The 23,778-nt window shown below is 37.4% G+C and overlaps 1 protein-coding gene across 1 annotated transcript in view; it reads right to left on the reverse strand.

Annotated features, from left to right (window-relative positions):
* Positions 1 to 10,719: 10,719 nt before the first annotated feature.
* CDC73 (cell division cycle 73) overlaps positions 10,720 to 23,778 on the reverse strand; it is a 92,427-nt gene continuing 79,368 nt past the window's right edge. Inside the window, exons 15-17 of the mRNA XM_027122159.1 lie at positions 23,218 to 23,318; positions 16,762 to 16,903; positions 10,720 to 15,845 (exon numbers count right to left, since the gene is read on the reverse strand). Coding sequence (XP_026977960.1) covers positions 15,809 to 15,845; positions 16,762 to 16,903; positions 23,218 to 23,318 — 280 coding nt within the window. The 3' untranslated portion in view covers positions 10,720 to 15,808. The remainder of the gene's footprint in view (positions 15,846 to 16,761; positions 16,904 to 23,217; positions 23,319 to 23,778) is intronic.

Consider the following 23,778-nt stretch of genomic DNA (forward strand, 5'->3'; position numbering starts at 1 on the left):
CCATTTGTCCTAGGGATCTATCTGCCCGTTTTTTTTTTTTTTTTTTTCTCTTAATAATTTTTTTATTTTAATAACTTTATTATATTTTATCTTCCTTTATTTTATTTTACTATATCTTTTCTTTTTTTCCTTCCTTCCTCCTTCCTTCCTTCCTTCCTCCCTCCCCCCCTCCCTCCTTTCTTTCTTTCTTTCTACTTCTACTAATTCTTTCTTTCTACTTTTTCTCCCTTTTATCCTGAGCCGTGTGGATGAAAGGCTCCTGGTGCTGCAGCCAGGAGTCAGTGCTGTGCCTCTGAGGTGGGAGAGCCAACTTCAGGACATTGGTCCACAATAGACCTCCCAGCTCCACATAATACCAAATGGCAAAAATCTCCTAGAGATCTCCATCTCAACACCAGCACCCAGCTTCACTCAATGACCAGCAAGCTACAGTGCTGGACATCCTATGCCAAAAAACTAGCAACACAGGAACACAACCCCACCCATTAGCAGAGAGGCTGCCTAAAATTATAATAAGTCCACAGACACCCCAAAACACACCACCAGACGTGGAACTGCACACCAGAAAGACAAGATCCAGCCTCATCCACCAGAACACAGGCACTAGTCCCCTCCACCAGGAAGCCTACACAACCCACTGAACAAACCTTAGCCACTGGGGACAGACACCAAAAACAACGGGAACTACGAACCTGCAGCCTGCAATAAGGAGACCCTAAACACAGTAAGATAAGCAAAATGAGAAGACAGAAAAACACACAGCAGATGAAGGAGCAAGATAAAAATCCACCAGACCTAACAAATGAAGAGGAAATAGGCAGTCTACCTGAAAAAGAATTCAGAATAATGATAGCAAACATGATCCAAACTCTTGGCAATAGAATAGACAAAATGCAAGAAACATTTAACAAGGACCTAGAAGAACTAAAGATGAAACAAACAACAATGAACAACACAATAAATGAAATGAAAAATACTCTAGATGGGATCAATAGAAGAATAACTGAGGCAGAAGAACGGATAAGTGACCTGGAAGATAGTGGAAATAACTACTGCAGAGCAGAATAAAGAAAAAAGAATGAAAAGAACTGAGGACAGTCTCAGAGACCTCTGGGACAACATTAAACGCACCAACATTCGAATTATAGGGGTTCCAGAAGAAGAAGAGAAAAAGAAAGGGACTGAGAAAATATTTGAAGATATTATAGTGGAAAACTTCCCTAATATGGGAAAGGAAATAGTTAATCAAGTCCAGGAAACACAGAGAGTCCCATACAGGATAAATCCAAGGAGAAACACGCCAAGACACACATTAATCAAACTGTCAAAAATTAAATACAAAGAAAACATATTAAAAGCAGCAAGGGAAAAACAACAAATAACACACAAGGGAATCCCCATAAGGTTAACAGCTGATCTTTCAGCAGAAACTCTGCAAGCCAGAAGGGAGTGGCAAGACATATTTAAAGTGATGAAGGAGAAAAACCTGCAACCAGGAGTACTCTACCCAGCAAGGATCTCATTCAGATTTGATGGAGAAATTAAAACCTTTACAGACAAGCAAAAGCTGAGAGAGTTCAGCACCACCAAACCAGCCTTACAACAAATGCTAAAGGAACTTCTCTAGGCAAGAAACACAAGAGAAGGAAAAGACCTACAATAACGAACCCAAAACAATTAAGAAAATGGGAATAGGAACATACATATCGATAATTACCTTAAATGTAAATGGACTAAATGCTCCCACCAAAAGACACAGATTGGCTGAATGGATACAAAAACAAGACCCATATATTTGCTGTCTTCAAGAGACCCACTTCATACCTAGAGACACATACAGACTGAAAGTAAGGGGATGGAAAAAGATATTTCATGCAAATGGATACCAAAAGAAAGCTGGAGTAGCAATTCTCATTATCAGACAAAATAGACTTTAAAATAAAGACTATTAGAAGAGACAAAGAAGGACACTACATAATGATCAAGGGATTGAACCAAGAAGAAGATATAACAATTGTAAATATTTATGCACCCAACATAGGAGCACCTCAATACATAAAGCAAATACTAACAGCCATAAAAGGGGAAATCGACAGTAACACATTCATACTAGGGGACTTTAACACCCCACTTTCACCAATGGACATATCATCCAAAATGAAAATAAATAAGGAAACACAGCTTTAAATGATACATTAAACAAGATGGATTTAATTGATATTTATAGGACATTCCATCCAAAAACAACAGAATACACATTCTTCTCAAGTGCTCATGGAACATTCTCCAGGATAAATCGTATCTTGGGTCACAAATCAAGCCTTGGTAAATTTAAGAAAATTGAAATTGTATCAAGTATCTTTTCCGACCACAACGCTATGAGACTAGATATCAATTACAGGAAAAGTTCTGTAAAAAATACAAACACATGGAGGCTAAACAATACACTACTTAATAATGAACTGATCACTGAAGAAATCAAAGAGGAAATAAAAAAATACCTAGAAACAAATCAGAATGGAGACATGACGACCCAAAACCTATGGGATGCAGCAAAAGCAGTTCTAAGAAGGAAGTTTATAGCAATACAATCCTACCTTAAGAAACAGGAAACATCTCAAATAAACAACCTAACCTTGTACCTAAAGCAATTAGAGAAAGAAGAACAAAAAAAAACCCAAAGTTAGCAGAAGGAAAGAAATCATAAAAATCTGATCAGAAATAAATGAAAAAGAAATGAAGGAAACGATAGCAAAGATCAATAAAACTAAAAGCTGGTTCTTTGAGAAGATAAACAAAATTGATAAACCATTAGCCAGACTCATCAAGAAAAAAGGGAGAAGACTCCAATCAATAGAAATGAAAAAGGAGAAGTAACAACTGACACTGCAGAAATGCAAAAGATCATGAGAGATTACTACAAGCAACTCTATGCCAATAAAATGGACAACCTGGAAGAAATGGACAAATTCTTAGAAATGCACAACCTGCCAAGACTGAATCAGGAAGAAACAGAAAATATGAACAGACCAATCACAAGCACTGAAATTGAAACTGTGATTAAAAATCTTCCAACAAACAAAAGCACAGGACCAGATGGCTTCACAGGCGAATTCTATCAAACATTTAGAGAAGAGCTAACACCTATCCTTCTCAAACTCTTCCAAAATTTAGCAGAGGGAGGAACACTCCCAAACTCATTCTACGAGGCCACCACCACCCTGATACCAAAACCAGACAAGGATGTCACAAAGAAAGAAAACTACAGGCCAATATCACTGATGAACATAGATGCAAAAATCCTCAACAAAATACTAGCAAACAGAATCCAACAGCACATTAAATGGATCATACACCATGATCAAGTGGGGTTTATTCCAGGAATGCAAGGCTTCTTCAATATACGCAAATCAATCAACGTGATACACCATATTAACAAATTGAAGGAGAAAAACCATATGATCATCTCAATAGATGCAGAGAAAGCTTTTGACAAAATTCAACACCCATTTATGATAAACACCCTCCAGAAAGTAGGCATAGAGGGAACTTTCCTCAACATGATAAAGGCCATATATGACAAACCCACAGCCAACATCGTCCTGAATGGTGAAAAACTGAAAGCATTTCCACTAAGATCAGAAACAAGACAAGGTTGCCCACTCTCACCACTCTTATTCAACATAGTTTTGGAAGTTTTAGCCACAGCAATCAGAGAAGAAAAGGAAATAAAAGGAATCCAAATCAGAAAAGAAGAAGTAAAGCTGTCACTGTTTGCAGATGACATGATACTATACATAGAGAATCCTAAAGATGCTACCAGAAAACTACTAGAGCTAATCAGTGATTTTGGTAAAGTAGCAGGATACAAAATTAATGCACAGAAATCTCTGGCATTCCTATACACTAATGATGAAAAATCTGAAAGTGAAATCAAGAAAACACTCCCATTTACCATTGCAACAAAAAGAATAAAATACCTAGGAATAAACCTACCTAAGGAGACAAAAGACCTGTATGCATAAAATTATAAGACACTGATGAAAGAAATTAAAGATGACACAAATAGATGGAGAGATATACCATGTTCTTGGATTGAAAGAATCAACATTGTGAAAATTACTCTACTACCCAAAGCAATCTACAGATTCAATGCAATCCGTATCAAACTACCACTGGCATTTTTCACAGAACTAGAACAAAAAATTTCACAATTTGTATGGAAACACAAAAGACCCCGAATAGCTAAAGCAATCTTGAGAACGAAAAACGGAGCTGGAGGAATCAGGCTCCCTGACTTCAGACTATACTACAAAGCTACAGTAATCAGACAGTATGGTACTGGCACAAAAACAGAAAGATAGATCAATGGAACAGGATACAAAGCCCAGAGATAAATCCATGCACATATGGTCACCTTATCTTTGATAAGGGAGGCAGGAATGTACAGTGGAGAAAGGACAGCCTCTTCAGTAAGTGGTGCTGGGAAAACTGGACAGGTACATGTAAAAGTATGAGATTAGATCACTCCCTAACACTATACACAAAAATAAGCTCAAAATGGATTAAAGACCTAAATGTAAGGCCAGAAACTATCAAACGCTTAGAGGAAAACATAGGCAGGACCTATGACCTAAATCACAGCAAGATGCTTTTTGACCCACATCCTAGAGAAATGGAAATAAAAAGAAAAATAAACAAATGGGGCCTAATGAAACTTCAAAGCTTTTGCACAGCAAAGGAAACCATAAACAAGACCAAAAGACAACCCTCAGAATGGGAGAAAATATTTGCCAATGAAGCAACTGACAAAGGACTAATCTTCAAAATTTATAAGCAGCTCATGCAGCTCAATAACAAAAAACAAACAACCCAATCCAAAAATGGGCAGAAGACTTAAATAGACATTTCTCCAAAGAAGATATACAGACTGCCAACAAACAAATGAAAGAATGCTCAACATCATTAATCATTAGAGAAATGCAAATCAAAACTACAATGAGATATCATCTCACACCAGTCAGAATGGCCATCATCAAAAAATCTAGAAACAATAAATGCTGGAGAGAGTGTGAAGAAAAGGGAACCCTCTTGCACTGTTGGTGGGAATGTAAATGATACAGCCACTGTGGAGAACAGTATGGAGATTCCTTAAAAAACTACAAATAGAACTACCATATGACCCAGCAATCCCACTACTGGGCATATACCCTGAGAAAACCATAATTCAAAAAGAGTCATGTACCAAAATGTTCATTGCAGCTCTATTTACAATAGCCCAGAGATGGAAACAACCTAAGTGTCCATCATCGGATGAATGGATAAAGAAGATGTGGCACATATATACAATGGAATATTACTCAGCCATAAAAAGAAACGAAATTGAGCTATTTGTAATGTGGTGGATGGACCTAGAGTCTGTCATACAGAGTGGGGTAAGTCAGAAAGAGAAAGACAAATCCCGTATGCTAACACATATATATGGAATTTAAGGGAAAAAATGTCATGAATAACCTAGGGGTAAGACAGGAATAAAGACACAGACGTACTAGAGAATGGACTTGAGGATATGGGGAGGGGGAAGGGTAAGCTGTGACAAAGCGAGAGAGAGGCATGGACATATATACACTACCAAACGTAAAACACATAGCTAGTGGGAAGCAGCCGCATAGCACAGGGAGATCAGCTCGGTGCTTTGTGACCACCTAGAGGGGTGGGATAGGGAGGGTGGGAGGGAGGGAAACGCAAGAGGGAAGAGATATGGGAACATATGTGTAACTGATTCACTTTGTTATAAAGCAGAAACTAACACACCATTGTAAAGCAATTATACTCCAATAAAGATGTAAAAAAAAAAAGAAAAAGAAAAGTGAAGACGTGACAGCTCGCACCTCCTCTTCTCCAGGCCTGCTTGATAGTTGATGGAGGGAGTGGTGGGTTTTCACTCTGCTATGATTTGCCTACAATTCACAGACATGAGAACAGCCAAGTCCTAAGGAGTTTGGAAGTAAGAAAACTAGGCAAAACTCAAACTCATTCTAAAATTTTTCTTAGATTTCTGTCTTTCTGTGCAGAGAAGATATCCTACTAATTCCATCCTTAAGGATACGGGAGCATCTCTTCTTGACATTAGGATTTTCCCAAACCCAGGAGTTATATGTTTACTTACTTTCCACTTCCCATATGTTGCTTAAATTTGCAGAATCAAATGATAGATAATTATTAGCTAAACTTCACTCTCATTATAAGAAATCTAAATAAGTATTACAAAGCTTCAAGTCAACCCATAATGTTTATTTAGCATTTATTTGACTAACTGCTGTACTGTACTTACTTCACACGTTACAAATTCTCTATCACAGAACACAGGTCTTTGTTTAAAGTTCTTGGTGCATTTTCCTCAACCCAGGTCACTGGGGAGAAACATTCTGTGGATCCTCAAGATAAACAATCTTATTTGGGAAAGGGATTCTTAGCTGTAGTCATTCTCTAAAGCCTGGAGATGTGATTTCCCTTCTCCCTCTCTTTTTTTCCTTTATAAATTCCTCTCTTTACCCTGGAATTCAAGAATTTGAGTACCTTCTCCAGCCTGTCTGACCAGCATCCCAAAGTCAACATCCCAGTTACGCCCGATTCCCTACGGCTTAACTGCTGCCGCCCCCCAACGGGACCCTCACACAATCTGTCCTGTTACAGGAAGCAGGAGCTCCGTGCTTTCCAGCTACGCAGGCAGAACCAAACAAGTAAGCGAACTTGTTGCCTCTATAACTATCACACACTATACCTAACCATCTACTTTCAAAATATTCCCAGAATTTGACCGCTTGTCGCTCCTCCACTGATACCACACTGCTCGAAGCCCTTGTCATTTCTTATCTCAATTCCCGCAATATCCAGTGATCTGGTCTCCCCGCCTCTGCTTCTACTGCGTACACAGTCTATTCTCCAAGAGCAGAGAGACACTCTTAACACGTAATTCACCTGGTGTCCCTCCTCTGCCCCAAAATGCTCCAGGTCTCCCGTGTGTGTCAAAGGCCTCACACCTGCCTCCAGCGCCCTCTCAGCCCTGCCTGCTGCTGCGGGCCCCCTCATCTCTGACCGTGCTCGATGCCTCGTCTCCCCTTGAAAGAGCACGCAGGACACTACTGCGGGGTTTTCTTGTTCCCTGTCTGGAGTGTTTCTCCCCAGATATTAACAAGGCCAACTCCCTTGTTTCCTTCAGGTTGCTGCTCCCATGTTACCTTGCCTGAGACGTCTCTGACCACTTGCATAAAATAGCAAATCCTGCCTCTACAGGATTATCCCAACACAGCCTAGTCACTCTACTTTGCTTCATTTTTTTTTTTTCCTGTATCACTTATTCCCGTCCATCTCATCCCATTCACTGAGGGATGGCCCAATGCTTTGCTCACCCTATATTCCCTGTGACTAAAACCATGCTTGTCACTGGCACGAAGTAGATAATAAAAATTTGACCAAAACGTCTGCCAAGTGTCTTTTACCCCCCGATGTTGCCTGGAACCTACATAGTAAGAGCCCTTTCAAACTAGTGAAATTTTTCCCTAGTATTTAGTGAGTGTGCCTTCCTGAGTCTGTTTCCATTTTTTCCCCTATGGTTCTTCACATTAAATATCCTAAACTTGTCTTCGAGGTGCTTTCATTTTTGCTACCATCTCCATATCTTTGGGTTTTGCTTTTCTAAAGATAAATAACGACTATGACAAATATTCCAGGCCACTAATCAGGTCCTCGAGAGGGGCCATTTCCCTCTTTCCTACCACCCTTCAGTGCGTCAGGTTTTTAATTTCTGGAAAGTTTATCTTACACCAATTTCCTCACGTGCTTTTTCAAAATTAAAGTTGTCCTTGATCTCTACAGCAATTCTTTTTTACCACTACCCATTTCTGAGGGTTCTTTCTCTCTAGATACCGGCTACTTAAGTTTTATGTAGACTATTTTCGTTTGTCAACTCATTCACCCTTCGGCACAAGTCAAACTGGGATACTCTGAGTGCCGTAAACCTGTGAGCAATAGAAGCCAGTGACCTGGGCTTCCGCGGGCTGATGGGGGGTTAGCCAGCAAACTGTCAGCCCCCAGCAGAGGCAGGAGGTCAGTCTCCTCCAACTCATTTCCTCCGTCTACAAAGAACCTCCTCCTCCCAGCCTCGCAGGAAGACACGGAAGTGAGTCCGACACGCAGCAGCCCAGCAGGGACTTGGGAGTGGAGTCTGCCTGGTGCCACCCGTGTGGACTACGCCACTTTACAAGTCCAGGGAACTCTGAGAGCGAGGCTCTCACATCTTCAAGCCATACCCCTAGAACCGCATTCATGTTGAAGATGAAAGGTGCAACCAAGTTTAAACGTGGGTGGCAAGGGGTAAGTACAAGGTGACAGGATGAAGATGCAAGCTAGGGAGTAAACAAAACTCACGACACTGGGGGAGGTTGTAGGAGAACACGTATGAACGGGCAGTTTCCCTGATGGGGGGCAGGACGTTTAAACCATCGTTGACAGGAGGGAAGAAAAAAAATAATGCTTATTATTGTGCACACTTGTTTGTGAGATACAGTCCCGGAAGTTCATGGGTTCTGCTTCCTCTATCAAGAAGAGGTAGGGTCACTTCTGGGTAGAGACAATCAAGTAAAGCAGGATCACAGCTGGATCATACTTAACTAAAGATTTGGTGGGAGAGTGAGGAAGGAGGAAAATCTTTCAATAATATCAAGAGAAGGCATAAAACCTCATGCTAACAAAGAAACCGAGGAAAGAAACAGATTCAGGCAAGATTTAGATTAGGCTCAAATGAGCATCGAACCCACTTCATTGTAGGAAAAGAAAGCTGACATCATTCGAAGAACCCTCATCCAAAATCCATAACAAAGCAAACTGAGGAAATAAAGAGGCTCCCATAGAATAAAAACAATGAAAACCCCTCAGGAATGAAAAACCCCTTCCAACCACGAGTATCCCCAGGGGTTCCTTCTCCCTGCACCCTGCATACAGTCTGGGAACTGATCCCTGTGCTCTCCCTTAGTAGGGAGCTGCGAGTACCACCGCAGGGGGTGGGGGTGGGGGTGACCTCGGAAGAGGGCAGAGCTCAGGTCTTCCAACAAAGATTTTACCATCCTCAGGATTGCTGGGCTCCAGAAACTAGGAGAACTAGCCTCACAGGGGAGCAAAGAGGGACAAGTCTCAGAGTAGGCAGGAAGCCCACAGGCAGAATTTGCACTTAGGAACATCAAAGCTCTCATAATCTGTGCTAATGGGACAAATACATAACATTTTTAAAGCAACTTGGAGGGGGTGTTGAAATGATCTATACCTTTTTATTTCAAATCTCAAAAAAATACCTAAATGTACATTCACTGATCTCTTGATATAATGCCAAGGTTTTTGTTTGCAGCGTGGATTCTTTAAAGCTCGTGCACGATCTTCTTGTCGCCATCAACGTGAGTCCCTAGCCTGTGGCTGTCCTCCCTGTCACCCCAGTTCTTGTTGTCATTCTAGATTAGTTCAACACTCACATTAATAACCATTGCCTCACAATCCTTGACTCTTTATCTCAAAGATCTCCTCCTATCTCGGCTTCTTCCAAGGTCTTGACTTTTTCTCATCAATATTCTATCACCTCTGAAATCTTGATTTCACACCTCCCATCCTCTGGCCTTCTCATCTTTCAGGCTCACTTTTAGCTTCATTTCACTAAAGGTTTCAGTTCACGGTCGGTGCCACTTCCCCCAATCCACCACCTCCTTTCCATCATTTATTCCTTAAAGGGCTTACTTAGATCCCGTGTTCTGGTCCAATAATCATCACCTTGCGAGCATCTTTAACTCCCTGGCCTGCTTCTACTTCCATCAAAAGTTAAAAATCTAACTATTTGCTTTCTCTACACCTGCAGGTAAATGCTGCTGGAGGGGTGGGGGGAAATATATATATCTCTCACCTTACAGGTCTTTGCCTAGTTTCACTTAAATTTATGACTGAAACCCCAAAAGGATACATCCTGCCCAATTCCTACTATATTTGGAGTTCCCAAATAATTTCTTTTTTTCTCCTCAAATTCCTACATCAACTTGCTTTAAACTACATTAATGCTCCTCAATTTATTTTATTTCATCATCAGTAACTCTTATTCTTCCTTTTTGTACTCAGTGGTGCATTATGGAATAAAAATACATAACTAAGAATACAAATTCTTTAAAATCAAGAACACCATAAACATTAGCGATGCCCAACTGTGCTAAAATAACTGAACGAGCACGAACAAGCTCATCTGATCTCCCCCAACCATCAACACTGACTTGACAAACCTTCACATTATTCCATTTTAAAGAGAAACATGTTCATATTATTTAACAAATTTAAAAAGGAAAATCGATGCCATTACCACATTTACATCTTTAACACTGTGAACTGCAGGATGGCAGCTCTTCTGTGAGTATACATTACCATATTTTATCACAGTGAATGTTGTATGACCAAATGTGTTTCCATTTGGATTTTTTGTAGCAAATGAAGCACAGCCCAATAAAACATCCAAATGTGATAAACAGAATCTCTCAGATGCCTTCTGTTTCATATGGCCTCAGCCCTACTGACATCAGTTACGTGATATAATTCAACATTCTATAGATGAGGGTGAATTATAAACTATTAATAATTCTATGCCAAAGGATCTACAAATAATGATGAGACAGACTCAACAACACAGCCTTCTCCAGAGCTATTTTTAATGTTTTTTATGGTCATTTAAGAAAATTGAGAGGAAAAGTCTTCTAACCCACCATAAATGCTGATCATTATACAATCAAATAGGAAAAGTGTTTTAGAAAATGACAGAAAAAAAGCTTATTTGGCAATGTGCTGTTATTTATATACTAGTACCTTTAAGCCCTAAAAAAGTTCAACATTTACAACTCAGGCTATATCTATTTTAGTTATGTGAAAGCTCACCCAAGAGCAGATGATCAAAGGAACAGAGAGCAGAATAAAATACATATTTAGTGGGCACTTATGAATTGGATGGAAATTAAGTTCGAATATGGCCCATTAAACTCTTCATTAAAGAAATTTTGCTGCAGAAGATTCACATATTATTACTGGCACCGCCACTATGCTGCTGCTGCTGCTGATTTGATGATGTGGGAGTACAGTTTGTTTTGAAACTATTAAATGTTAAAATCAGGATGCTCAAACTGTAAAGATAATGTCATTTACCAGGATACACTCTTAATTCTATTACAAGGATATAGGAAATGTGACCATAACCAAGCTATAAGTTCAGCCGAGCACATAGCTTATCTTTATGAAGAACTACGAGTCTCTGTATTAACTCATTAACAGAAAAGGTGACTATAAATGTACTTAACTCAGTAGTTTTCAAAGTGAAAACTTACTGTATTTATTTCCGAAACAGAGGAATACTATGCCTGAAAAATCCGATGAATCATTTTATGTAAAGACTTTCATCATCTACATCCTACCCCGCAGTACAGTTTCTGTCTTCTTGGCTGAATGTGATTCTTCTGGTGGGGCATGGGGGCACGGGGAGGGTAGTATTAAAGTACCACAAAATGTTTTATTCACAATTAAACCAGAGACTTAAAAATCCACTGATGTTAAATCAGAATGAGTACAACACTTTATCAGGTTACACCGCCCAAATTTAAACTCTACTCAAGAACCACTTTGCTTGAGAAATAATAAAATCGGTGGCTAGACAATCACTTCTAGTGCCTACACCATGTACATGAACCACATTACATATTAAAGCACTTTAATCAAACTTGGAGGTTAAGTAGCTTTTAGTAAATGTAAAGTGGATAGAAATGGAATTCAATGGCAAACAAAATTCTCAGAGATAGGTCATTTACTTAAATTTGACATAGTATCACCCCACTTTTTGAATTTTGGCAATAAAACTGGTTTTATTTCATTAACTTTACTCATTTAAATGGCACGCATTTATAACTCCCAAGATACTCGTATAAACACTACCTAAAATAATACATAAAAAACCAAACAATCAATAACCTGAAAGTGTTATTACCTATTATGCATTTACTAAATATAATTCTTTATACATCTATTATACATTTTTAATTTTTCCTTAGTTATTATTCCAACATATGAATATAGAAACCATGCTGGGGTCAATATATATCCAAATGTGGCAATGAGTTGGCCAGAACATATAGGACATGGCATTTCAAAATTTCTAATGCAATTCTCATGTCAAATTCAGTCATTTCTCCCCTTTTTATTTCTAAAGTGAATATACCATGGTTAGAGTAATCAGTTGAATATCAAATCCAAGTGAATCATAAAAGTTCAGTCACGTAATATTAAGGCTAATGTGATTAAATTTATTTTTCATGTTTCCTTTAATTTTGACCAGCTTTTGTAATGGCTGCATTTGTAATATTATAAAATAAACTGTTGGTCTCAAAAAATTTTATAAACGAATTAGTTTGACAACTAAGACTCATATAATAGTTATCTGGCAAAGTGGCACTTTATTCCTGGCCACATATGTATATCTTATCATCACTGTTCCTACTGTTGACACCAATAAAATGAAATTGTTATGTAGTAAGAAATATGGCAACTAAATACCCCTCCCCACCCTCCAAAAAAGAACAATGTCATCACTTTAATTTTATTAGGAGTCACAAAATTTTTTATTTAGGAAAAATATTTCCTTCAATGTTTATCAGATAATGAATCTTATTTAAATGAATAATTTACTTTTACTTTTCTGTGTAGACCAATTAAAAAGTATGCCTCTTTCCTTTCATAAGCAAATTCTATTTGTCTAATTCTGCATGGCAGATAAGAAATTAATACTTTATTTCCTTCTACCTTAAAAATTAATTATGAATTTTCCTCATTATGAATTAGTTATTTCTGTATGCACTGTTGTCACGCTGCTGTTAAAAAAAAAAGTTAGTAAAGGATATGGACACATGGGAAACAAACCATAAACTATAATACTAGTTTATAAGGAAATATATTAAACATTGTTTAAATATTAAACAGCAAAATATTCGTATATTAAATAAATAAGACTTGAATTTGTCTTGTGGAACTATAGGCCAATACCACCAATAATGGGGATGGTCTAGTGCAAAAGGTGGCCACAAAAGAAAAAAAACACAAAAAACAAAAATAGGAGGAGACGACACAACATTTAATACTGGCATTGTTTTCGTAACAAATTGAGCCAGTGATTTTCGATCCTTTCTCAACATAAAATACCTGAAGAACAACTTTTTAAAAATACTGATGAACAGGTCTCATCCCATACAAATTAAATCAGAAACAGGATTCAGGCAACGGAATTTTTTAAAGGCCCCCAAATGATTCTAACGTACAGTCAGGGTTGAGAGCTGCTGACTGAAACCCACAAGCTTCTTACTGTTGCCTGACTCAGAAAAGGTGTCCTACGAATGAAGAAAAGGCGCTTTCTTTTACTGGTGAGACAAGACAAGGGTGTCTCCAGTTACTTATGGGTAAGTCAAACTTACTAATGCATACTTCCTTTCCATTAAAATATCTGCATAGGACTCTTCATTCCCTACAGGGAATTACAATTACAATTCTGTATTTTTAAACTCCAAGACCAAGTAGAGTCAAAGTACTTTTTTGTAATAAATCAGTTACACTGAGAATCCATCACTCATTCGTGCACATAAATATGTACTGAATGCCTACTGTGTGCAAGGCACTGTGACAGGTGCCGCTACAGGACCTGGAGCCATGAGAGGATGAAGAGTGATGGGCTGGAAGCTTTTTTCCTTAGAATTAACGGCTATAAAATGAATTACATGGACCTAATTAAGGGAAGGAAGGTCAAAAAAAAAAAAAGGAAAAGAAAAAGACAGAAGTACATACTAAGGGTTTGATTTTCAAATACATGAAACAGCATATTTGTACTTTTCCTAATGTTATTTCCAGAGCCTCTGAATACACGTAAGGCAAATTCAAGATAGAAAAATAAACCCTGTTTAAAGTAGATGTTCCCAATTTTAACCACACTCTATAAATTTCATACATAAGTATAAATACTAAAAATCTTTATAGAAAGGTAGTTCATGTCCACTTGTAGTAGTCTTAACAAGTAATCTTACATTAAAATATTACAGATTCTAGTCCTTGACTATTTCATCACGGAGAAAGTTTATACAACACAATTTATTTTGAAAACAGATTTATATGCTGAGAAATTCTAATGTGAACAAATTTGAGTTTTCTTTTCAAGAAGAGAGGATGCAGAGAAGGGAAGAAAGGGGTGGGGGGCAGAGTCTGTTCAAACCTTATAAATATCCTAAAATCTAATAATTTAAAACGCTGACTGCTTTCTTCCTCAGGAACCTAGTGAATTCCATATGAATAAATACTTTTGCTGTTCATTATTGGCATGGACTTTTTTGGTTACTTAAAAAATAAATATTAAGTGCTTCTCATTTTTACGATAGCATTAAATTTCAAAATGAGGCTAGGTAATGTCAGCTTAACATAAGAAAGAGCTAAATGTATACATAAAATATGTTAACCTATGAGAGATTCCTGGGGTGGGAAATGACATAAGATGAATGATCAGCAACAATTCTAGTGGCAAAAACTCTTTAGGGGAGTAAAGGTTCCAAAAGCTGCTTTTAAGTAATAAAAGGTGGATCAAGACTCAAGAAAAACGCTCATTCGTTTTACCTTGGATGCAACACTCTGTCTAACGTACAGAAGTAGTAAAATATTTTACTAAGTTAAAATATAGGTTTTATATTTTATACGATATTGAATATGCACATAAAAATACCAGTGTTTTTATCTTGTTTCTGTTCAGACACTTAATTAAGCAAATATGTTCTTTGGTGTCTGGGAGAGTTTATCAATATTTAAAGATAATGGAAGATAAGAACATGCCTAGAAACAGAAGACTCAAAATCCTATACCATACAAAGAATCAAAGGTGGACTTATGAGAAAAGACAGAGTTACACTGCAGTAGGACTAATACATTTCTTTCCCCCAAATCATACTCTGGCTCCCAAAATAAAAAGTACTATAGCCTATAAGGTTTTTAATCTGTGTTTTGAGATTTTTTCAAGTGGAAAGATATCACAGATAGAAATATATCATTCTAAGTTTTAAAATTACCAAAGTCAGTGAGAAGAATGTACATTCATTAAATGTATTCATTTTAAGTAAAGAAGTCTTGAAAAGCCGAACAGTTCAACCAAAGGTGATGAATTGTTCTTGATTTTTCATTATTCCTTTTTAAATAGAGAAAGTACAGATATAGTACATATACAGGCTGACATTTTGATTCATTCAAAATAGTCACATCCCTTTGCTTGGTTTTGGAAGTTCCAGAGATTAAAATTAATACCATTCATAACACAGTATTCTCAATAAAAGGAATTATAGAGCAATGAAAAATCAGAAGATGGCTTAGAGAGCCTTATAACCTCTACATATACACACTTTTGTAACCTGTATTTATTTTCTAAAGAAACAAATTTTAAGTAATGCTACTTTAACCAATGGAGAAAAAAATTCTATCAAAATATACAATTTCCATTACAGACTAGAAGGCTAATATTAAAAAAATAGTTGTAAGCCAAAAAGTTTGCTTATATGACAGGCATCATCCCTTTGAAGCATAAATCATCAAATAAGGTTTTATAAAAGATCGATCTGTGACCTTCTTCATTGATAAATTCATAAAGCTTGAGTCCCAGTCTCTAGATCACGGTGTATCCATGCTTCTTAATGCAGATTTCCAGAAAAGCGGGAAAACAAGTAATTCAGAATCTCAAGTGGGATTTGTGCTTTACCATGTACCTGAAAAATAATATTATAATAGGTTATAATGGTTATAAGAATTCTAGAAGTTTTAGAATATTACATGTAAAAATAAGTTGACATTTTTTAAAACTTGAAATCAACACTGGAATAGGATGTTTTGCTTTCTAAAAAATGGATACTGTAACCTGTGGGAATATAAGGATTTCTGAAGTAAGCCAGAAAAAACATTCCTCTTAATAATTTCTATAATCTAAGAGCTTCTGGCTAGAATAATAAATGATTCTCTTTAATATATTATCAATTATAACCACTGGGTTAACTCAATCACCTATGACTTTGAGGAAACCCATAATATTCGGTGAGAGACCAAGAAAGTTAGATTTTACAGAGCACCTGAAACGAGAACCACAGATTCAGTGGTATTGTGATCACATGCTGTTGTTAAATTTCCAATTATAAAACTGATATTATTGCAAAGGTCTTTAAGAACTCAATTTATACTAGTAATTAAGATATATTCAAAAACTGAACTCCTTTCATGAGCAGCCAGCTACCCATAACTCAAGTCCAGAGTCAGAGACCTTTTGGTGCTGGCAAAATACGAAGGGATCACTTACTTAGTCCAAGTTCCCTGGACAGACAGAAAACAAGGTTCAGAAAAGTCACATGGTTCATTCAAGCCGAATCACAAAATCAAGACTAAAATCTAGGTCTTCTGACTCAGATTTAGTGCTCTTTCTACCAAACTATAAGCCCTTTCTCCCTTTGTTCAAGTCAGTATAACCAAGATATTGGTTAATTATCTATTTTAGATCAACAACAAATTAGGCAATGTCTTAAAGGGGCTTTGGGGGATACGGTTCACAACTTTAAGGAACTTAAAATCCAATAAGGAGGCAGGAAAATTACTAAAATAAGGCAGAAGTTAAGTGCATTTTAGGATCAGGATTACCTATCCAGGGTTTCCCAGAATCGTAAGAAAACTGGTCTATCCAGATGACGTTTGTGATAGCTGAGTTCTAATACTGTTACATCCCATTTCTGAACATTTGGATCCAGACGAACTTCATCATATTTGAGATGGAAGGCTTTAACTACAGGGGGGGAGAAATAATACTCTTTATTCAAACTGCAACCAAAATTATAAAAATATTTTATAAAAGAATAAAAATACCCAAACACAGACATTAATCAAAAAAACTTAAAAAAAAAAAAAGTCAACCTTTCTTCCACCAACCAAAACTGTATTATAACCAAAGTGATCTTTGAAATAAGAGGCTGAGCACTGTAGTATCTCCCAAAACATTCAATTCAACAAAAATTTACTGAGGCTTATACATGCCAGCCACTGGGGACTGAAATAAAAAATGAGGTAAAATAAAATGCATATGATCCGGTGAAGGATAAGAAGAAGAAAAAGACTACTCACATACAGTATGATAAAGGTAGTAGAATATCATAGGAACACAAGAGAATAGTACCTTTCCCACATCCTGGGATTCAGAAAAGGCTTAGACAGGCAGGGTGGAGTAAGAATTACACATAGGCAGGGTGGAGTAAGAATTACACAGAATTACACAGAAAAGTGATCCAGTTAACAAAAAGAACATGCTCAAAGAGAAAAAGGTTTAGTCTAGGAACTAAAGAAATTTAACAAAATTGCATCATGCAAAGTAAGGTAGGGAGAAAAAAAAATAACACAGGGAATGAATAAAAGCTAAGACCATAGAAGTTCAGAGCAATGCTGTCCTTGTAGGCCATATTCAGGAGTTTGGACTTTTACTTAAGAGATGTAGGGATTCACTGCAGAGTGTATAGCAGAGACTGATGATACAGCATAGTAATCTAGAGGAGAAAGAGATTTGCTCTACTGGGAAGAAGATACACATATGACAAGAAAGATTCAAGAGATAATTAGCAAGTGAGAACTAATGGAACTTGGTGAGAAATGAAAAAGGAAGAAGAAACAACTGGAAGGTCTCTGGAGAAGGTTATCTGGAAGTAGATATTTGCATGATATAAAAAGAGAGTCTAGCAAAGATCTAGAAGAGGAGGATTTCAGGCAGAAGGAACAGCTGATACAAAGGCCCTTAGAAGCAAGCTTGGAATGCCCTACAAACAAGAACAACTTTTGTAGGCAACGTCCTATATGCAGAACCTATTCAGCTATGATAAGAAATCTGAATTTTATTCCAAATGTGATAGTAAACCACTAGATAGTTTGGAGCAAGGAGGTGAAATTATCTGATTTTCGTTTTCAAACGCTATCTCTGGTTGCTGGGGAGACTAAAGACTCTAGGACTAAACTTCCCAACAAGTGTCTGCTGCCAAACGTTAAAAGGTGACCATAAACACTGACTTTGAATCTTCTTCCTTGATCGTCCCGCTGGACCATCCTCACCAGTTTATTATTGTATTTGCAATCAGTTTATCATCAGTGGAGTGTTAGTTTTACTTGTGTACGTGGAAGATGTTTACCTTTTCTTTCCATTTTTTACTTTTTTTCTAACATATAAGATATGATCATTACTATCACCATTATCATCTACTATTAGGAGTTTCTAAAGAGAAAATGATTGACTGTTAATTTTTTTAAGTAGTTGATTTACAGATTGCTTGTTCCATACTGCTTGCAGACTTACTGGCTTTTGATGTTAACTACTCAAGGTCTAATTCCTTGATGGAAATACAAAATAAACCATTTGTGCCCCCAAAAAACACATAAATATTACTTCTAAATTATTTGCTTTCATAAATAAAGGTCTCCTCATTGAGCACATTTATTTTGAATTTAATTCAAATTAATCAATTTAAACCAATTCATTTAAAGGGACTATCCGTTATGGATTCAGAAAACTCACTTTCAAAAAAATTATTATTTATATGTGTAAAAAATATTTTTTAAGTTTCTTTAAACTTTTAAATTAAATGAAGTCAATATTTGAATACTCTCTATTGTGCTTACTACATGTTTCTCTTTTCTAATGTTCTCAGCATGATTTGCTTTAAAAATCATTCTTAAAAATACATGAGTTATAAGTTTTAAAATGACTTATCTAAAGCCTTATATAGGGCTTCCCTGGTGGTACAGTGGTTAAGAATCCACCTGACAATGCAGGGGACATGGGTTCAAGCCCTGGTGCGGAAAGATCCCACGTGCTGCGGAGCAACTAAGCCTGTGTGCCACAACTACTGAGCCTGCACTCTAGAGCCCATGACTCACAACTACTGAGCCCACGTGCCACAACTACTGAACTGAAGTCTGTGCACCTACAGCCTGTGCTCCGCAACAAGAGAAGCCACCTCAATGAGAAGCCCACGCACCGCAATGAAGACCCAATGCAGCCAAAATTAATTAATTAATTTAAAATAAATAATAAAGCCTTATATAAAGGCCTATAATCCCCTTTACTAATTTCAGTAGATTTAGTTTACACAGTATTTATTTTTCCAATAGAATACACAACTTTTTAAATTAAAACAATATCAGAGTCCAAAAAGGTTAAGTCACAAATGAGGAAACATATGGTTTCTCTCATCATACAAAGTATGTTATTAGCATGAAGCAATGGTGGCAAGCAAACTTACACCAAGACACCATAAAACATCTTTTTTTTTTAATTTTAAGGTTTTATTTAAGCTAGTTTATCTAAAATGTATTTTACCATGTAATCAATATAAAATTATTGATGAGATATTTTATTTTTGTCCTGTATAAGTCTCTGAGATCTGGTGTATATTTTACACTGACAGAACATTTCAATTTGGACCACCCAAATGTGGCTGGTGGCTTCTGTTTTGGGCAGTGCAGGTGTAACCAACCCCAGCAAGAACTCAGCTGCCAGTCTAGGGAATTCCCTGGAGGAATTCCAGTAAGTCCAGTCATAAAAGACATAATTTTTAAGCCTCAGCAAAAATAGGGGAAACAAAGTTCTTCTTATAAGAAGCCAGTTATCTGGGGAAACAATGAACACTAAAGCAAAATACTTCACACAATTCAGAATTGTTCATTTTTTGCAAACTGCATGAATGTTGTCAACGCTTTTTTGCAGGAACAAAGAAAGAAAAGAAATAGAAAGGTGCTCTTAAGTAGTATTTCGGTAGATAAATGATGGCATGTCAAATGACAAAGGGACAACATAATACAGAAGATTAAATGAAAAAGTTTTCACAATGATTAACTCAAAAATTTGAAGAAATCATCATTTAAAAATCTTGATCAACAAATGTATGTAACCATTTCAAGCATAAGAAATAATATTTTGGGGAATTCCCTGGTGGTGCAGTGGTTAAGAATCCGCCTGCCAGTGCAGGGGACACGGGTTCAAGCTCTGGTCCGGAAAGATCCCGCATGCCGCGGAGCAGCTAAGCCCGTGCGCCACAACTACTGAGCCTGTGCTCTAGAGCCCGCATGCCGCAACTACTGAGCCCGCATGCCTAGAGCCGGTGCTCCACAACAAAAGAAGCCACCACAATGAGAAGCCTGCGCACCGCAATGAAGAGCAGCCCCCGCTCGTCACAACAAGAGAAAGCCCACGTGCAGCAATGAAGACTCCATGCAACCAAAAATAAATAAGTAAATAAATTTTTAAAAAATAATAATATTTTTTAAAAGCTATATCTGGTTACAAGCTCAAATCTCTCATAATTTTGAAAAGATTTTATTTGGAAATCTTATACAATCCAATATTTAAAATCTTTTCTAAACCTTTGTATTTTCTTACTGTGCAATATGAAGAAAATATAATTTTTTTTTACCAAGTACCCTCAGTTTACTCCTATGCTATATAGAGATTATCATTTTCTATGTGGGTTATGGGGAAAAGGTGAGGAGCTAGAAGAGTCAAGAGTTAAATGCAAGGAGACCAGCTAAAAGCTAAGAGATAACATATTTCTAAATTTCTGGCTTAGGCAAATTACTAAAAAAAAATTGACTCAGGCAAAGAACAGCCTGGGGATGAGAGAGGGTATAAGACAATAGATTCCACTTGGAACAGGTTGAGTCCTGATACACCGATGGGACTTCACAAGGAGTCACCTGGTCATCAGCGAGATAGGCAGACCCAGAATATCAAGCCAGAGACATAACTTTTATAAACAGAGGATACAGATGGTAGCTGAAAGCTATCAGATCTCCTTGAGAGAGTATGTGTAATTATAGGAGAAGAGAAGCGGGAACACAAATATGTCACTGAAAGCCAGAGGAAGAGCAGCTAGTGTCTGAGAAAATGTAACAAGCCCTCAGAAAAGAACATTTAGAAAGGAGGAAATGGATCGAGAGTAAAATTCTGATAAGGAGATCAAAAGTATCCAATATTTGGGTCACTGGTGAGTCTGGCGGGAACAGTTTAGTGGGCAAGCAAGAGAGCACAACTATAGTAGCCTGAGAATCAAACAGAAAGTGAGTGAGTAGAGACAATTCTTTCAAAGGCTTGGCTGTAAAAGGAAAGGAGAGCCAGCTAGAAGAAAAGGTGAGGTAAGAGGAAAGGGTTTTGTTTCATTTTATGATGCAAGGGGCAAGAGTACTTTCATTGTAAATGCTGATAAGTAAAGAAGGAAGGCTGAAGAGAAAGAAAACTTCTTGGAAGAAAATTATTAGTGTTAACTTTTTAAAAAATCTCTAAGTTCTTATCTAAATTTCTGAAGACTAACAATCTGAACAAAACAACAATGAATTTAGAGAGCATTTATATCTTGAAGACATTCTAATCATTTTTTATTACAGTATTATTCAACAAGGCAAGCAAGTAGGTAAAACACAACAAAATTAGTGTTCACTGACATTTTGCTTTCATTAAAACTCCCATTCTCTCTACATCTTTGACTTCTATTTATCAAACCTGTGCATTACTCAGGTTTCTGAAATAACATAAAAAGCTACCATCATATTAGAATTCATTTTTAAAACTGAATGAAGGCAGGAGAATAAGTGATTAAAAGTTTTCAAGCCTGGGCAGTTTCCAGCCTGGAAGAATGGTGGTACCACTAACAAAAACTAAAATTGATTAAAAAAAAAAAAAAAAAAAAGCTGGGTTTCACAGTAGCATAATCTACATTCATAATAAGTAAAGTTGTTATTTCTAACAAACATACCTGTTTCATGAGGATGCTTTTTAAAAAGTAATTTTACTAATGTTACTAACTTAAATGGGTACTCAAATTAAATGATAATCAGACTATCCCTACCAATAAAAAGACAAGCTTAGGGCTTCCCTGGTGGCGCAGTGGTTGAGAGTCCGGCTGCCAATGCAGGGGACACAGGTTCGTGCCCTGGTCCGGGAAGATCCCACATGCCACAGAGCGGCTGGGCCCTGTGAGCCATGGCTGCTGAGCCTACGCGTCCGGAGCCTGTGCTCCGCAACGGGAGAGGCTGCAACAGTGAGAGGCCCGCGTACCGGAAAACAAAAAAAAAAGACAAGCTTAAATTCATCTACTTTTGGTATATCAATACATACCAAAATATGGTCAATAAAAGACATAAGACACATGAAATCTATCCATTTAACAGGTATCTACTGAATGCTTCCCAACGCCATGCTCTCTTCTGTGCTGATGATACAACAGTGAACGAGGCAGATAAGGCTGCTCCCATCCTGGAACTGGCATTCTAGCCAGGGAAGACTACAATACAGATATGAAAATAAGATAATGTCAAGCAACAGTGAGTGTTACCACTGCAGTAACTGGGAGGAAGTAACGGCTACTTCCAGGGTGGTCAGAGAAGGGCTCCCTAAAGGACAGAGTACTTACTTGGCTGAGACCTAAATGAACAGAAAAAGGCCAGTCGTGCAGCAACCACTCCAGATAGTGGGAGTAGCAGGCGAAAGTCAACCCATTTAAAAACTGGCTAACAAAGTGAATAAAAGTGTAGGGACACGCAACAATATTAATGATTTATTAATGTTATGGGATAGGCAATATCACTGTTAGATATAAGTACACAGAAAATATTAATGTTCCAAAAAGGCTTTAAAATATTTCACAGGGGCTTCCCTGGTGGCGCAGTGGTTGAGAGTCTGCCTGCCGATGCAGAGGACACGGGTTCGTGCCCCGGTCCGGGAAGATCCCACATGCCGCGGAGTGGCTGGGCCCGTGAGCCATGGCCGCTGAGCCTGCACGTCTGGAGCCTGTGCTCCACAACGGGAGAGGCCACAACAGTGAAAGATCCGCATACCGCAAAAAAAAAAAAAAAAAAAAATATTTCACAGGTGCTTAAAAATTAAAATATGTGGTACTTAACAGGAATCTTCTGGTATACACATCACATGTGCATAGCCGGGAGGGAGGGAGGGAGGGAGGGAGGGAGGGAGGGAGGAAGGAAGGAAGGAAGGAAGGAAGGAACGAACGAACGAAGGAAAGCAAAAGCATTTCTGTATTAGATAAGCAGTAAAAATAAAGAGACTCTTACTTTTAGCAAATATGTCGACTGGTGATCCATCAGGCAAAAGCCACGGCCAACCTTTGAACTGCCATGCAGGACCTTGCACAAAAACTGCTACAACCCGGTCCCTATAAATAGAAAAGAGGGAAGGGAAGAGTGGAGGCTGAGTATCTCAAATATTCTTGGTTACTATAATCCTTATGGAAAGAGTCTCATCATTATTCCTGCAATAGTCTCCTGTCAATACTTCTGTGAGGCAAACACAGTACTGCATTACCATAACTTTTCATTATAATGTTACCATTAGGGTACATAATGATTGCTACATTTCCCATGTGTTGTTTTTTACACCTAAGTCATTTAAACATAATTACATGCACAGTCCTATACGTGACCCTTTTAGCCTTTTATCTCTGCCCCTTCTATTAATTAAAGGGCCCATTTTGCTTATGCAACAGGGAACAGTAGTATATCTGTTAATTGAAAAAGTTAGTTTTAAAAGAAAATCATTTAAAATTCAAATGCATCTTAAATATTTCACTTTAATTAAAAATGTTATAAATTATAATAATTTGCTAACCATTTTAT

Source organism: Aethalodelphis obliquidens, unplaced genomic scaffold (assembly GCF_003676395.1).
Source record: "Aethalodelphis obliquidens isolate GAN/ISIS:26980383/991018 unplaced genomic scaffold, ASM367639v1 scaffold24, whole genome shotgun sequence".
Taxonomy (NCBI): Eukaryota; Metazoa; Chordata; class Mammalia; order Artiodactyla; family Delphinidae; genus Aethalodelphis; species Aethalodelphis obliquidens.